The sequence below is a fragment of the Calypte anna genome, chromosome 10 (assembly GCF_003957555.1).
Source record: "Calypte anna isolate BGI_N300 chromosome 10, bCalAnn1_v1.p, whole genome shotgun sequence".
NCBI lineage: Eukaryota > Metazoa > Chordata > Aves > Apodiformes > Trochilidae > Calypte > Calypte anna.
This window is the reverse complement of record NC_044256.1, coordinates 4,332,893-4,351,218: the sequence shown is the minus strand read 5'-3', so window position 1 is coordinate 4,351,218 and position 18,326 is coordinate 4,332,893. Positions and strand designations below refer to the sequence as shown.

The window sequence follows — 18,326 nt, the reverse complement described above, 5'->3', positions numbered from 1 at the left end:
TATATATATATATAAGAGGCTTTCCAGCAAGGAAGTGTCTTATGAGAAGTATTTTTAGATTTGCTTGATTGGGAGACAGCAATCTAAACAGATGATAATCTAACCTGCTCCTTTTCTTGCAAAGACATGCTACAGCAAAATCAAATCAGTGAAAGAAAACCTCACAACCTCACAGAGCATTATTCTTCATGAAATAAAAGAATCATTAGCTATACCACAATAAAAACTATGGTAGAAAGATATTTAATTAAAATACAATCTTTATCTCCCCAAAAAAGTTATTATACCTAGTTTGTTGCTAAGTTATGAGTATAAATTACAACTCCCCCCAAAAATTAGGAAAGGTAAAAAGAAGCATCTCAGAACCAAAAGACTAAACTTTCAAGTGCTACAGGGCAATATATTCTTGTGCAAACACACAACTTGGTTCAAATACCTCAGAATTTGCTTTTAAGAACTCAGCAGAGCAAGGCTTGCAAAAAGCAGCTCTACAGTTCTCTACAACATAGACTAAAAGCCAGCTACCCCTCTAATACAAGGGATTATGAACACATGCAAAAATATCTCTAGCTCTGTATCACTTAGATAAGGGAGGACCTTGCATATATTAACCAGAAGAGATTCACTAAAAAAAAATCACCACTGTTGCACATAAAGTAGTAAAATCAAGATGGGAGGGTTTAAGGAAAAAAAAAGTACCAGAAGAGACAGAAAACTGACATAGGATTGTATGATGACCTCAGCATAACCATTCAAGAATAAGGTAGAGCATCAGAACTTTGTCAAACTCCACTGACTTGCTAATGACCACTCCTGAATTATTCTTTTCCTACTTTGTTCCTTTTTTTTCCCCCCATAACAAATATATTGTCAAATGATTGATTTTACTAATAGAACATTTAGCCTGTGCTAAAGAAATTCTGCACACAGAAGTCACTAACATCTCAACTTGTAGATTTAGACAAAATTAAGATTACAGCCAATTCTAACACACATAGCCACTGCTCTTTCAGTGTTAGAACAATATTTAACATTATTATTGAAAAAACAAGGATCTTTTATAGAAGGTTTTCTCAAGCCTGCACTGATTGTCAGCTTTCAATGCTACTTCAAAACATTATTGAAATAAGAATATTTTCACTTTTAGTAAGGTATTACCAGAGACTCTTAAAATAAGCTGAACTATGAGATATAAAAGAAAGGTCTTTTGTGAATTAATTATTTAACAAAAGATTAAAATAAACACCCTATCCCAAGCACAAATATATACCTCCAGTTTTCATAGTGAAAAAGTTACACACATGTTTTCCCACCTTCCCAAATAGCTGTCTTTGGGCCAATGTTCTTCAACAATTTCATGAATATATCAAAGAGAGTGGGTGAACAGAAACATAGTAGTTTGCCAATAACAAAAAGTTTTAAATCATTTTAACCAAGCTTTAGTGCAGAGTTGCAATGCAAGTTCTCCACAAAAATGGCAATAAAATAGCAGTTAAAACTTTGGTGTAAATACATACAAAAACATGTTCAAGAACATGTCATAACAGTGTGATAACTATTGTGCAATGTAAGGAAAAAATATCTCTCTACAGTTTCTGAAACTGTCATTTCAGAGCTCCATGACAGTTAAAAAAATGCAAGACATAGTAAAGAATAATAAAGGAACAGAGAATGAAGTATAACTGTGTAATTCCATTGATGGGATACTCTCACTGTCACTAGTGGATGCAGCTGTAATCACCCTAAATCTCAATTTATACAGAAAAAAATCCAAATATTCAGAGAACAGCACCAAGAGCTAACCACACAGAATCACAGAATCATAGAATCCTAGGGGTTAGAAGGGACCTCGAAAGATCATCTAGTCCAACCCCCCCTGCCAGAGCAGGGCCACCTAGAGCACTTCGCATAGGAACGTGTCCAGGCGGGTTTTGAATGTCTCCAGTGAAGGAGACTCCACGACCCCCCTGGGCAGCCTGTTCCAGGGCTCTGTCACCCTTACAGGAAAAAAATTTTTCCGGATATTCAACTTGAACCTCCTGTGCTCCAATTTACACCCATTACCCCTTGTCCTATCACTGGTCACTACTGAGAAGAGCCTAACTCCATCTCCCTGACACTCACCCCTTACATATTTGAAAACATTGATGAGGTCACCTTGAGGTAACCACAAGGTAGAAGTTACCATGCAAGCAGAAACCAGCAGAATACCATTCTTTAGTTTGGTTGAGAGGAAAGACACACAAGTGGCATAACGTAAAATTAAGATGTCTGTGAAAAAAATAAGTATGAAGTACAGGAGTAGCAATCAATCATTACTTTTTGGAACATGGGCACATGGTGGAAATCAGTTAAATCACTGGTCAGCACACTTAAGACAAAGTGAGCAATACTTTTTCTACAAAATGCTTGTAATTATTGTCAAAACTGTACTTAAAGTCAGGAAAATGCACAACTTGCAGAGAACAAGTCCACCAGTAACTGTAAGAACCATGTCCAAAAGGCTGGCTGTCCATGAAACCTTCTAAGCCCCTAAGTGCTGCACTTTGCAGGAAGAGCATGACAGGAAAGGTAGCAAAGTATAAGCCTTATACTTAGAGTACTTCCTTAAACATCACTGGTGGATACAGTATGATCACCTTGAATGGCTTGAACTGACCCTTGGCAGGAGCTGGGAAAGGATGGGAAATGAAGATCTCCTCTGGCCAGTCTTCCACCATCTTATTTAAACAGCCTTTGAAAGTTATGTACTCAACTATCAACAAATTCCAATTCTCTTTATTTGAAAATGGCTTGTCCTTTGGAAATTCCAGCCAATACTGGCCCAACAACTTAAACTCTTAAATAATTTGGTCACTGTACTGTGACATTTAAAGGAAAACTCCTGTAGTCAGATGCATGCAGGGGGGGGGGGAAATAAAATCACACACAAGACAAAAGGAGTAACTGGTACCTCTTGAGGTTTCAACTTTTCTATGTCTGTGGAGAGGTCTGAGCTTTTTCCATGAAGACTGCCATTTTCCTGTAAACAGGCAAGTAGTAAGAACAATTAGGACATAAGTAACATTCCATATTGAAATTATGGGAAGAAACAGTGAATTTTGAAGTTAAAGATGAACATGTAAGATACTAAGAACTTATTTAAACTCTGTTAATCACTACAAGGAATAACACAGGAAAGGAAAAAGGCTAAGTGTATAATTTGGCATGCCTCCTAAGAAATTCTCATCTATATTCCTTCAATAGACCCACACACTTGTGTTGGCTCTTCCTCAGTCATCTGATCTGGCAGCATATGAAGTAGCAGTCAGAGCTTATCTGTATTCAAAAATTCTGAACAAGTGGTGTAATGTATCTCATTAGTTGAAAGAAAAAAAATAAAGACCATCTATAAAAAATAATAATATAATAAAATAATATATAAAGACCATATATAAAAAATAAAGACATCTCACCCAAAATTTATCCATTCAAATTTGACTTATACTGGTAAGTGAAGTCCATTGCTTTTTCAGTGATTTCAGTTCAGAAGAGAACTTGCTTTAGTTCTAGTTCTTTGCAAAAAATATAGCCATGGGATAACCTTTACCAGTTCTACATAAACATCATACATTTCTAGTATTCATCACTTTTTTGGGGGGGAAAAACACAGGAATGTTGTTTTCCTGTAGAAAGTTCCAGTTTTGTTTAATAGAAAACTGTTGGCATGTAAATACCGCCCCAGACAAGCCATCTTTATGGCTTCATGCAGGGCCTCTGAAGAAAGTTGGGCTCTTCCCCCTCCCACTATCAAATCTGTAGGTGTGTTGACCAGCCAAACCCTCTACATGGATCCTGCATAATGCCCATCCCCACCCTGTGGGACAGCCCTTCCTGATGCCTCAGTGCATGCAGAGGACACATTACAACAAAGCCAGGAGCACATGTCCTGTAATCTTTCAAAGCCTAGAACCAGGGGCTTGTGCTTCCTAAAACAACCCAACCACGCCAAGCTCTCAGGAAAACCTAAACCTACTGACATCCACAGTGATCCTGTTGGGAACTGCTGCCAGGCTGATGCTTCAGGAATGTGGTGCCATCAGTTCACAGCTAAGCTGACCTCATGGAGAAATGTTATGGGCAGCCTAATGTCACCTTCTGTGCTAACATGAGACTTGATCTTAAATTTATGTTGTTCAGCAGGTTTTCCAAAAACAAACTTCATATAGGAAGAAATCTGTAAAAATTGGACATAATAATCTTTCACCCGAATTTGGGACTATTGGGGTGGTTTTTACCCTCTCAATGACTTTTGCTGCCTGTAGAAAAAAAGAAAAAAAGAACCCCCCTATCAAAGTGAAGATAATTTCACCACTGCAGAAAAAAAAAGGATTATTTTTTAAAAAGGCAAAACACATAAAAATTGATTTGGGACAGAGGGGAGAGGTGAGCCTGATTATTTAATTTTTAGTTTATAAATCAAGAAACTTTGTATGCAAGTAATCAGTCTTCTCTTGTTCTAAACTTTATACTGATGCACACAAAACCATAATATGAAATAATTAAATTCAGTCACAAATACAAGTAGGGAAATAAATCTCTAGATCAGTATTTTTGAAGTCTCCAACTTTATGATAAAAACAAATAGCACTGACTACCAATTCTTCAAAATTAAACAGACTTTATAACATATTAATCTTGAAATAAGAAAGATATATTTAATAGCATGAAACAGTATGCTCCAGTTTAAACAAAAATTAACACATTCTCTTCAAAAAACCCAATAGAACAACAACAAAAAAAACCCATCACAGCCTGTAAATAGTTGGTGATGTCTCAGAATAAAGTCTCAGTATCATTTCAAATTGCTAGCATGCAAAAGAAAAATCCTTTGCACTTAGCCAGCAGAGGAAGAAATACAGAAATAACATTCTGGGGATAGATTCTATCAGCTCTTAACAATATATTCAGTTTGGCTAGAGTCCAACTCACTTTAGCTGAAATTGTCTTAATGTAAATTATGATTCAGCAAGAATTGTTTCCTGGGGATTAATCTTTGTAGGTTTATTGGTGTTTTTTTAAAAGTAAACTATTTTAAGTCTACCTTTACTACCAAATTTAGGGCATAACAGTGTAATTTGTGGAGGGATTGATTCTTGGCCAGCATTTAAGTTTCTTAGCAATGATCTTCAATTACTGTAGAAAAAGCAAAAACATAGAAAAAAAAGGAGACCAACACACCAGGCATTACATTAGCAGGATCCTAACTCACTGATCTCCGAACTTAAAAAAAAAATGTGATTAATATGATTAAAATAGCCACACAGATAACGAATCATTCACTTAAATTCCAGTGAGGTGAATTTAACTCATGATCATTAGTTAGATCTGATCAGCAACACCATCAATGAGTGTCAAAACACCAAACACAGTAAGAATCTGAGTAACTTAGGGCTGGCTCAGAAGATTCCATTTCAAATTTAGAAAAGGCATCCAAAGGCTGGGTTTCATGCCTCAAATTATGCAGAATATTTTTAAAGAATGCCTAATTTCTATGTTGCATAAAAATACTTTTGCAACCCATAAAGCTCTTCCATATTTTTATTATAATTTACCAAAGATCAATAGAAAAAGTAAGACTTTATGATAAATCTTTCTAGTGCTCTCTTCAAAAGTCAGACAGAGGCTTTAACAACATCCAGTGAGTTAGACAAGACCTTTCAGCCTACCCACTTGATTCTACAGCAGGAAAAAGCTGCAGACATGCAACAGCTAACTCAGGTCTCCCTCCTCTCAAGGGTACTGAAATCAGAATACATTATTTAAACCAGTCCCCCATTAGTTATGCTGTGCATTCCTAGTAATTAATTCATTAAATACTTATCTTCTTGGCTTTTTAGGGAGTGCATACTCATAAAAAGAGAACTGAGTAGATGAAAGGCAGTGTGATTTACCAAGGGGAAAGCTTGCCTTTGACTCTACTAGGTTTTATAAAGACAATGTTATTTTAGGATATTAGATACTATCAAAAAACTTTAGCTCAATAAACAGGATGGACAAAGCTACAATGGGAACAGGAGGAAGGTATTGAAAAAGGGAAGCCTCTCTCCAACATCATGACATCGGACACAGCATAGCTGGTTGATGTTAATGGAGAGGCAAGTGTGCCCCACTCCTTGCCAATAAATCTGCTCCTGAGTAAGCAACATGACCCTTTTTTTCATTTTCTGACTGTAGGTAAACAAAATGCATGCTTGTCTTACAAATATAATGTATAGCTTATTTCCATAAATTTGTAACAAATATATTTTTTAGCCCTAGAAATTTGAATCACTGTTGTATTAAAGACTTTACAAGATATTAATCCAAGTCTTTAAAGGAGCTTACCCTTCAAAAATCTTGCCAAATCATCCGCTCATCTTTATTGTATATTCCCATAAACTTTCCTTATGAATTACTATGTGGGAACCTTACCCTTGAAGATTCATATGAAGGACTTGGCTGGCCGCTTGTTCCCCAGGACGTGGCACCTGTTCGCTCATCCATACCTAGCAATAAAAGGAAAAACACAGACCCATAAGGAAAAATAGCAAAACCATCATTTTCCTGATACAACCTGAAATTTCTCCGCTTCCATACACAGAGCAAATTCATCTGCTTCCATATACTTGAAGCAGTATTTTTAAAAACAAAACTTAAGATGATCAGTTTCCTTGTAAATGAAGCTGGCTACAAAGCAACCTACTCATTTGGACACCTGCAGCTGCTGAAAACAGGAGCATGAAAAGTCAAGATTTGCCAATCTGCAGCATTTGCCCTACCCAATCCATAGGAAATTAGCATGAGTAACAAAACAAGCACAATGTTATCCTGGCTTTTTGCACAGCCTTATTTATCCTGTATCTTAAGCATTGAATATTTCAGCACATACTGTGAAACGTGTACTTGTCATCTACTCTTTGCTCTCGTGTCTTCTTAAGTATTGCAAAATGTGTGAAACTATTTCCCCTACATGGTCTTTACATGACATGCAAGATACTTTAGCAAGGGGGAAAAAGACAAAACAGACAGGTTATATTTCAGTGGCTTAAAAAAAACCAAAGGAGCCAACCAGAGAGACTCATGGTGTCTGCCCTACTAAAAGAGGAATCTTTTTTAGCTCTGTAACGGTTCTTTTAGAATCAGTTCCCCTTATGCAAATCCAGGTTACAGCTCAAAAGAGAAAGGGGGAGGAAAAAAGAGGGAAATCTTTAAACTTTGTATCAAAATATAAATCCCACTTATTACCTAAACCAACAATGTGAAATAGCATTGCCAACACTTTGTCCATTTACTTTCTACTCAGACTTGGTCAAATCATCTTTAAACATTCCAAAACAATTAAATGCAAAAGTGCCTGAATTCCTAGAGCCAATTCATTCATACAGGATAAGGTTATTGTAGTGATTATATTCCTGATTATCTGTATTAGAAGATATATTTTTTAACGAGTGGAACACTTCTATCTAAAATTACAGACTTCCACACACTTTGGCCTACAAAACACAACTTATTGGTTACCTGTCACCCAAACTTCTCTCATAAGGAGCTTTAGTACAGAGCATGAATTCTTTATGTGATGTATAGTATAAAGTATTTATGAAGACATATAATGTCATAAATCACAAATTAGAACCAAGTGACACCATTTATAAGTAAAAGCCAAGTGTAAGTTACTCCATACAATCATCCCTAAACTCTAACTTTATATTGAAACTAAAATTTTCATGCATGTATCTCAGACTGGACACACTATACAAATAAAATGCAAAGTATTATAAACCACTACCTCTGGACTAAGAGTATGCTAACAATTATTTCCTTAAGAAATGTGCTTTATAAAGCTACAGAACCCCATTTTGGCAATGACAGCCTACAGAAGGCATATTAAAGTGAAAGTACAGTAGAGTCATGAAAAAAACCAAAGGAAACTATAGACACCTTTTATATACTACAGGAAAGATCCCCAAGGATGGAGAGCCTTCTTTGAAAATGTAAAACCACCACTATATTCAGCCAGCAGTTTGGAGAAGTCTCTTGTATTTTGCAGCTGACAGCATTGTTGTTATTTCATTGTATCTGATCCAGGAGCTGAGTAAGAAGTCGTGGCTGGCACTGACAAAAGCAAAAGTAATCTTTTGGCACAACTGACTCTTTTCTACCAGAAACAACAGCCCAAGTAATCCAGTGATTATCATAACAAGTCCTTCACTGCTTTAATTTCAAAAGACATATAAGAGGAGGAGGGGGAAAAAGGCAAAATATCTTACTGCAAGACAAATTCTTTGAGAAAGTCCGAGACACAGTATACGATATAAACCCATTTAGGAAACATGTCCATAGATAATGCCTAATCAGGAAAACGTGTTACTCATTTAACACTTTGAGCCAATGGGACATAAAGACTTGTGTTAGATTCTGCTACATCAGCAGATGTAAAGCTAAAAATTTTTGTATTTTAATCCTACCATTTGAATTACACAAATAAATTGTTTAAAGAAACCACTCAAACAAAATACAACTTCAGATGGAAAGATAATTTTAAATAGTTTCCAGAACTCATTCTTCTAAAAAAGCCCACTATGGTTAGCTAGAATAGTCAGGAGTGCCAACACACTTCCTTTTTTCTACCAGGTGTCCTTTTCCTCCTTTTGATACAGCATTTTTTCTGTTCTTAAAGGCCCAACACAGGCTTGCATCTAGAACATCAGAATTTACACACGAGGAAGATGCACTCACACTCGAGAAGCTCCTTGAAGGCTACAAGAAAACTTTTGCACAATGCATACAGCAGACTGACACTCTGACTTACTGACACCTGACATGGGGATTTGACTTGGAGCAGCACCCCTGCTACCATGGGCCCCCATCAATACGGCCCACACCAAAGGAGCAGAGAACCAGGTGGCCAACAGTGCTTGGCTGGGAAATCAGATATGTGTCTATGATGGTGCTCAAGGAATCTGGATTGGTTTTTGTACACTAATATTTTTCCACCAATGTTCCAGCCAAAACACATCCAAAGGCTGCCAAAGATCCAGACAAACCCTGGCAGGCTGGGCACAATCAAATAACTTGTACTTTAATACAGCCAAAGGCAGCTCTACAAGAATGGGCCAGGAGCACCTCTTGCAGATGGGAAGAGATCCTGCAGCAGGGAACACATGGTGAGAAAGAACAGAGAAATCATCTATGGTAATAAATTCAATAGATTCTCAAAGCAAAAGTGTCTTCAAAAGGGTTCAAGCATTTTCCTGGGAAACAGAAAACAGAGTGGAGGAACTCAGGGATCACCACCTTGACATAACCCCTTCCACAAGGAAACAGGGTGTCCAATTCCAGTATCCACTAATTCACCACGGATGTTAAAGGGCACAGGAAAGCTGTGACAGAACAACACTGAAAAAAAACTGCTGCAAAAGGCAAGGCTGTAAAACCTCAATCTGCTCAGGCAATGCACCACCACTGTCCCAGGGAGGATGGGCAGGACATTGCTCTTGGCCAGCTGTGCAGACAGGGCACAGCCCAAATCCAGGACCCCGGCCAGGCTGCAGGAAAGGCAGAGCTCTCCATGCTCACCTCAGGAAGATGGGGCCAAACAGTCACGAGGATGCTCTCTGGCTTCATGCAATGACATCTGAAAAAGCTTGGCTTTAATGTCACTTTCAAGACAGTGCTGTGAACATTTCAGGCTCTTCTAGAAGAAAAGCTGAAGAAACCTGTTGCCTCATTACTTCAACATATGTATTCATTCTGAAGAAACAGGTCCAAGAATTCATCTAATAAAAAAAAATTGGATCTTACAATAAAACTGAAATGAAAGTTGTTTTTCTTGCTGGTATAAGACAAAGACCATGTTTAAAACTTATTTCAAGAGACACAGGCTCTAATGTTGGTGTAAACAAGATAATATACTTTATAGGGTTACCATCTGTTACATTGTTGATCAAATAAATGATTTGACAAAAAAAAAATCACATTGTAGATTGTTACACTAGGTACTCAAGGTATGAGTTTATCTTTTATAGCTTCTTTATCCAATTTTGTTTCAGAGTAATGATCCTACAGATAAGATTCAACAACTTAAATCAATTGAAAACAAACAAACAAACAAACAAAAAAAAGAGAGCACAAACCATAGCAGTGCTGATTGTATTTTGCATCTTAGACACACAAAAAAAATTAAAAATCAATCTACCATTAGAGCCCATACTGCAAAGGTCTATTGTGAAGTACGATACAAATTATTACCTAAAATCATATTTTGGGCCTAGGCTTCCTAGTAAAAGAGTGCAAAGAGAAATATTATTTGATAGACAAATAATATCTCAATTAAAACTTAAGTAACAGTAAGTTAAGACTAGTTCTTCGCCTCCTCTTATTGATTCCAAATAGAAAATTTTTCTCATTTTATAGTAGACTTCATATTTTTAATAACGTAATAAAAACATTTATGTTCTAACAAAGTACCTGAAATTTGCAATTCAGATAAACAAGTAAAGACAAGCTATAGTTCCACACGTTTATTACCAGGGGGGCAGGGCAGGCAGGAACATGCAAAACCAAAAGCCACTTTGACAATAGATGTCATGTGGTGGGCTTAAAATACACAAAGCTAAGGGCATTAATCAAATTGTGAAGAGAAATGAAACCCAGGCAGCCCATCAACAGTCTAACCACTGAAGTGCCATTGGGATAAATTCAGAAACATTGTTATCATTAGGTAAAAGACAAGCTGCTTTCATTTCAAACTATATAAAATACATGGCCTTCTCCTCCAGCCACCTGACCCCAAAGGAACGGCAATGGGAAGTCCTTCCAGTGTGGAAAACCAAACCAAACCAACAAACAACAAAAAAAAAACACACAAAAAAAACCCCCAAACAAACAAACAAACAAAAAAAAAACCCCAAAAAGAAAACCCCAAAACAATAAAAATCAACCAACACGAAACTTTTCAAATCTTAGTCTCTCAGTCCATACTGTTTCTTAGAAAATGCACCAATTGCCTTCCAATACATGGATACCCCATGGCTCTGGATCATAAAGGAAAGTTCCTGCCCAGTCACAAAAGTGCTTTTTGGAGGCACCAGTGGGTTACTTTAAAAGTTACTGGTTTTAACATTTGCTCCAGAGAAGATTAATGTAAGTGCTCTGGTTGTGTCACAGAGACACCATCTTGAGTCAGAGATACCTGATACAAGCTCTTGACTCCACAGTTCCTGTGGGAAACCTTATTGAAGAGCACAGTGCTGCTCACTCCCACACAGACTGAATGTTTCATCTGTTGTGGGGTCTAAAAGCAGGATTTCTCCTGGGCTGAACTGTTAGTTTCAGCAGCCTTCCCCACCTGCCCACTCAGGTTTATAATCCCAGAGCTGAGGTTGTTAACTACCAGCCTATAATGACAGACCTTCAAAGCTGCCCTGAGGAGGTGTTGGTTATCTCAGTTCCTACCCGGAAAACCCCAGCTTCCATTTGAATGTTTTTGTTTACAAAGACCAGTTTGTAAACTTCGTTTGAAATATTAACAGTGAATATTAATAGCAGAGAATAAATTAATTTTCATTTTGGAAACATTATCTTGTCGAAACCCACGGCATGATTATCTGACTTGGGAAAGAATAAACATAAGCTATGCCAGTTACTGTGGAAATTATTTTAAGAATAGGCAATAAGATATGCTCTACAAAGTTCATTTCTATTCCCAGAATAAGCATCCACAATTAAAACTTCAGTAGAGCAAAATTATTCAAATGGAAAGAACATACAGCAAGTACACAACTTTCCAGGGCAATAACCAAAAAAAAACCCCAAATTATCATTGATAGGTGTTTCCTGGGTCACAATACAACTTTAGGGTATACACTTGAAGACCTTTTTCTAATACAACAAAAAATAGTTACACATTGTATAAAGTCAGAAGAAAATGGAAAAATCATGTTGGTTCAGGAGAACTGATGAAAAGCTTTGATTTGTTTTAACAGCATCTACTAACATCAAGCATCAGCACCAGCAGTACAGTTCCTGTATAGCTATCCAATATATTTTAGATTGGCTTCCACTCATTACCTAAATAAAATTTGCTATTAAAAAAAAAAAAAGCAATTACTTCTTTTAACTTAATTTCAGAAGCAATCTTATTAATTTCTTGTAATAAGGCCCACAAGTTCCCTAAAAACAGCAGTATTGGGTTTTCAATTCCAGTGAGAGCAGAGCTCTAACAGCAACGTCAGAAGCTACCTGCTTCTCTTTCCTCATATTCTCTGCTCCTTGATTCCAAATCATGTTACTGAACACACCAAGTGACCTGGCATGACCTGGACACTCTAAATACAACACAACCTGCTCAAAATATAATTGAAAACAGCACTTCCCACACAAACTGTACTACACCAGAAAACTGCTCATTGCTACACCCATCTTGCAGAAAAAGCACGAGGCAGAGATCAAAGAGGAAAGAATATTTACAATGCCACATGTAATATGCTGCAAACAAGACATTTGATATTTGTGCATGTTAATTCAGGCAGCTCAGGTGCAAGATAATGACAAAACTATAAAAATTCACATTTAAACTAGTTTAAAAATAAACAATGCTTAATTTCCTTACAAATCCACAGAGGTGCTCAGAGCACTACAGAGCAAAGCCAGTCTTTGACTCTGAAAGTAATATTTCCCTTTATTAATACAAGCATGAACATTATTCTTCCATCCACTTAGAAGTTAAAATTCTGAAAGAAAAATTAAAATGCTAATCTTAATGTATAATCTTCTACATCCTGTAGATAAATAATATTTACATGTGTGCACACAAAGCATATTTCTAACCTCCCTGGCTAGAAATGTGAATTAAGCCATCCCACTTGGAGATCAAGCCTTTAGCAGGGTTAAAACCCAGAGCTTTTATTCACGTGCAAACACACACACAGTTAAACTGCTATTAAATTTCATCATGCTGCTTATTCTCCTCTCTGTATTGAACCATGAAGTATCATATTGAACAGCACTGACAAGCAAGTCTCAGGCCTACAATATTAACTACCATAATAATCCACTCTACTGGCAAATTTTTCTGTGGTTACTTCAGTTATGACTCAACTGCTTCATATAACCATGTGCTTATATTATATATATATATATATATCTACTTACACCAAATCAAGGTCAATGTCACAAGACTGTACACACCAGGCCAAAAATACTCAAATTTAGCTTCACAGTCAACAGCTACTGTTACCAGCTGTATTACAACAGTACAGAAAACTGACAATTCAAGCACTAGAACACACTACAAGCAGCCCTTATGAGCCAAGAAAACACTGCAAGTGTGACAGCTTTTCTAACAATGTGTCCAGAAATGTTAAGAAAAAGCACATACTCAATTATTATACCACATGGTGTCCAACAAACTTTGACACTCTTGAAAACAAACTCTAAGATCAACCTGAGGCCAGTTTCCTTTCGTGGTATTGGTGATTGTCATTCATCTTCATAAACATACAATTAAAATGATCCAATTGTACTAAAGTAAAAAATACTGCCTGATATTTAGATATGATGATTGATGCATTAATTAACACTCAAATCTTTTAAGGAAAAAGAGACCCTCTGAGATACCAAGTAGCTCAAAAGCAAAAAAGAAAGAAAAAAAAATTGTGAGAAACAGCACATATTCTGAATTTTTGAATTCATGAAGGTGAACCAAGGGAGAAACAAAGTATCAAATAAACCCCTGAATCTTAGTGAGCCAGAATTTTGAGCTTTACGTAAAAAGGCAAGTATGGCATACTGTATAGCCAAGAAAATGCCCATGCCAATCCCATGTTTACACTTCCATGATTGGAAAAAAAAAGATATTTACAGATATCGTGGGTCAAGATTACAGAAGTCTAAGTCTGATCTTCAGAAGATCTAGATCAAGCCATTTCCTAGGAGCAAGTAAAAGAAAGTCTACACTTTGCTAAGGTACATAGTATGTCTGAAGCAGATATTTGGCTGCCCTACACTAATGAAATCCTAAGCCTACCTATTAACAGAAGCATGGCATCTCAAATTAAAACAATATACTTCTTGCATTTTTCACATAAAAAAAGCATGTAGCATACAAAGAAGTTTGGAAGGTTTAAAGGTTTTTACCTCTACACAGGCATATCTCTAAAGATTTCCTACTATTACTCATTCTAAAGAGCACATTTAACAGACTCACCCACAGGATTCAAATTCTCATTACAGAACAAAACAGAAGTTACACATCAGGGGTTGTATGAACCTAGGTTCTTCATAAAAGAATCCTGGATTAGGATTCAGCTTCAGAAAAGGGTCTATTATATGAACATGTCAGCATTAAGCATCATATTTTAACTCTTAAAACAAGGTTTATCTGGTCAGTATTTAAACAGGGCAGAATGACTAATGGATAAATGCAAGCATTGCACATCTGTTCATCTAAGCCAGAGACGTGGCAGGCTAGCTCTAAGTTACATGCAAAAAAACCCAGTAGAATAAATATGGCAAATGGTGACTAAATATAGCAAATGATGACTTAGGTAATTTTTACAACCTGGCTCACTTATCTCTCTCCTCTTTCGCCAAAAATCAAGAATAAACCCTCCATACTTCATTTTCATCCAAGCAAGAAGCCCTGCAGTACAGCAAGGCCCTGTTGCTTTGTCCCAGGGAAAGATAACATCCATTTCCCTCAGTATAAAAGCTGCCTAGAGCAAAACATGTTTTCTTCTATTATTTCAGGCATGGAGGAAGAAAAAAAGGTTTAAAATTACTTTTCAAGGTTTCAACCTGCATTTATGCAATTGAGCTGATGGAAGGTAGCATTAGGCTGCAGTATCAAGGATCACTTTTTCCAGTATGCATTTTATACAAACTAGTGCTTCCCTCTCCATAAGCTAGCTGGAATGCTGTAAAGTTCCTGACAGATGTTCTCCTTTTGCAGTGCTCCAAGACCAACAGTTCTCAATAATTCCATTACTTCCAAATGTCATAGCCAGAATCCAGTCTGAACAAATGATGGAGATCTGGCACAGCCGGTGCTGCCAGTAGGACTCTGAAACACCTTAAAATAACCCAACAAACCCAATCAAACAAGAAATCCTAGAAACCCTGCTTTCATTTACACCAGGACATTTCTTCTAACCGCTACTTTGGCAGAGATTTTATTGGTATTTTTTGAGCCTCCTTCTCAAAGTAAGAAAATGTGACATTCTCTGTCAAAGGAGAGAAATCTGTCTGTAAATTTTCCAGATATCATTGTATCTGCCCAAGCATTTGCTGAATGGAACTCCTTGCTGCCTGGGCTGTTAGCTGCCTGCTGAGTCAGACAGGCAGGCTTTGTGTTGACAGCTCCCTTAGCGTGAGTGGCAGTAAATGATGGTGTGCCCACAATGCTGGAAAACTGATATGATACAGTTCAGTCTCCTACCATCAACAAACGAGGCGGAAGGAAGATTGCTGCCTGATGGTAACAGGCTCTGCACAAACATGTGGCACTACTGCAGCAACTGAGCTGACTGGGGGAGCCTAGCTTACCTGCAATCCCCAAAAAGAAATGTTTCTACTCATTAGGTGTTTCTACTCTTTCCCCTAATTCAAAAAAAAAAGGCTGTTCCTCCTCTCGAACCCAAATCTCTCACCACACTTCACTTTAGAATAAGTTGCCTGACACTTTTATTCACTGGTTTCTTGCTTCATGACTAAAAGGTACTAGCTGACTCACCAATTTCTCTGCCACTTCAGGATCATCTGCATTTTAACATTCTTCTGCTAGTATTATCCCTGATGTTACAGGTTACATGTCTGGAAAGATTACCTTCCAACAACAAAATTAAGCCTTTAAAGGATCAATAACAGAAGCAACAACTCTAGAGCAGTCAGAACTTCCTGCTCAGCACTGTGTTATTTAAATGCTGAAAAATTATACAAACAGCATAACATTGCTAACTTAGCAGAAATATCCAACTGTTCTGAGAAGAACTTAAAGCAGTACAACATTAAGTAAAAATATAACTTATTTTTCTATTCCAGAAAATAATTACTAAATCTGGCAAGATCTGGGTCTAGTGCATATGAGTCCAGAAATAACTACATTTGCTATCAAAGATAGTTGGATTTCTCCAACTTTAAATCTTAACCAAAAGGAAGACATACTTTCAGTTCAAAGACTCCTGTGCTCTTCCTTTTATTTCTTCTGCAAGATTTTAATTTACTACTTCATAGTCTGGTTGGACTGCAGAACATTCCTCCTTGGCTTAAATCCTAAATATCACACTTTTTATAGAAATGTGAATTTTCAATGCTTTTCTTGTAACAAGTGTTATGTGAGCTAAAACACTCTTACTAAAACACACTTAGAAACCATATACACTTCAGAAGCAGAACATTAATGGAAAAGTTAGAACAGGAATTTATGTTCTATTAAACCCATCTTAAATTGTCTTCATTCTCTAACAACATTACAGCTGGAACTGACATACCTGCTGCTGTTAACAAAGTGCAGTCATGCCTTTTTTTTTTCCTTTTTTAAAATGAGGACAAGTTGCACTTAGAATAAACAAACAAAGAAATGCTGCTGCTTCTCAAATTATGCTGTTACAGCAGTGCTGTGAGTTATAACTAGAAAATGCTGAAAGCCAATAAAATGTGGTAGAGAGTCTTTCTGTGGTGAACAGTACCCTTAATGGATAATTAACCTTCCTACAATAATAATACAGTATTAAACACTTCCAAACATTAACTTGAATAGTCTATAGACAAAAAGCAAGTAGTAATCAACAACTAATGATTACTTCTTAAAAATTCTTGCATTGACAAAATAGGATGTTTTAAAACTCTCTCCTCAGGAGCATCAAACCATCTCTCAACTTCCTTCCTATAAAACTTAAAATTAAGGACAGATTTTTAGAATACTTGATTAGAACAAAGAAGGTAATGATTTTACATTAAAATCAGGACAAATAATTAAAGTTTAATTGGATGAGTAAGAATAAGTAGGATACTAAAAGCCTTCAGTTCCCTATCACTGCAGAGTGCTGGTCAAACAACACAACATCCAGCACTAGCTGTCCAAGATCTCTTCCTGCAAAGTAAGCATTCCAGCAGGCAAGGAACATTTACCAACTCCTTACAAAGGCTTTTGATGCAGGAACCATTACCAGACAACAGCTTCTGAGTCAGATTTTAGGTGTGCAAACACGAGCCTAACACCCAAGGGCTGGCTGCCACCCAGGGGAGGTCACCCTGCTCCCCTCAACACCTCCCCATCCCCATTTTCTCCCTCAAGCTAGCTCCTGTGTTTTGCAGGGTCCTACATTAAATGAGTTCAGGAACAAACTAGGAGAAAACAGAAGCTTAAAAAATCCTTGTTGTTTTCTAGCCAGATTAGTTCACAGAAGTACTCCATTGCCAGACCAGAAAAACACAAGAACCAGAGAAGGCCAAAGGCAGGGTTGCACAAGGGCCAGGAAAGGCAGCCCAGCTCTTTTCAAGCATTCAGCAGCTCTGAGATTGGCTCTTTGTTAGAAACACCACGATTCCTTTTGAGGGGGGCAGGGGTAGAGGGGAGAAAGAAACCACAATGTAGTGATACAGAAAACCCTGCAGCCTACTTTGGGACTTACTGGCTTAACTGGACCACTGATACTATAACACAGGGGACAAAAATAACTGAATTACTGCATGTCTGAAGTACACTGGACACCAATAAGCTTCATAAAATCCTTAAAATACTGAATCTGATCAGTATTAGGGTAGAAAGAGGTTACCAGGGTGTTCAACATTACCAGAACACACACATACACACAAACGTTACCATTAACTTGCTAGAATTTTAGCCAAAATTTTGAGGAATAGTAAATGGCAAAAAACAAAAAAAGGAAAAAAATGAAATAAAATTTTAAAAAAAACAGATTTCCCTTCCCTCTGTTTCTTCTGTAACTAAACAGACAAAAAAATAAGAATCTTGATTTTAAAATGTAAGTACATTTTGAATTTTAGCCAACACAAATCTTGAATTTCATGTGCCAAAGAAGTTGCTTCTATAAATTACTAGAGTCCACTTTCTCTGTTGCATTACAATTTATGAACTGCCAAAAGAAGCCAATTTCAGCACTTAGCTACTCAAGGTGGTGACTTCAAATTTAAATTTTGTTGTCATCAGATCCTGTATTTGGTTCTTTTTGTGTTACTGTTTCTAGCTCTGACAACAGGTTTCAGGCTTTGTTTCAATTTGTGCTTTAGTTTTTTTATACACCAACACTCCAAAACAGTGAATTCTGTTTAAGTGTCCAGCTTTG

General features: G+C 36.9%; 1 protein-coding gene across 8 annotated transcripts in view; it reads right to left on the bottom strand.

Annotated features, from left to right (window-relative positions):
* TCF12 (transcription factor 12) overlaps positions 1–18,326 on the bottom strand; it is a 168,873-nt gene that overhangs the window by 115,182 nt on the left and 35,365 nt on the right. For all 8 annotated transcript variants that reach the window (XM_030457257.1, XM_030457256.1, XM_030457255.1 and 5 more), the window contains 2 exons: positions 6,454–6,527; positions 2,954–3,022 (listed from right to left, as the gene is read on the bottom strand). In XM_030457257.1, the coding sequence (XP_030313117.1) occupies positions 2,954–3,022; positions 6,454–6,527 (143 nt within the window). The remainder of the gene's footprint in view (positions 1–2,953; positions 3,023–6,453; positions 6,528–18,326) is intronic.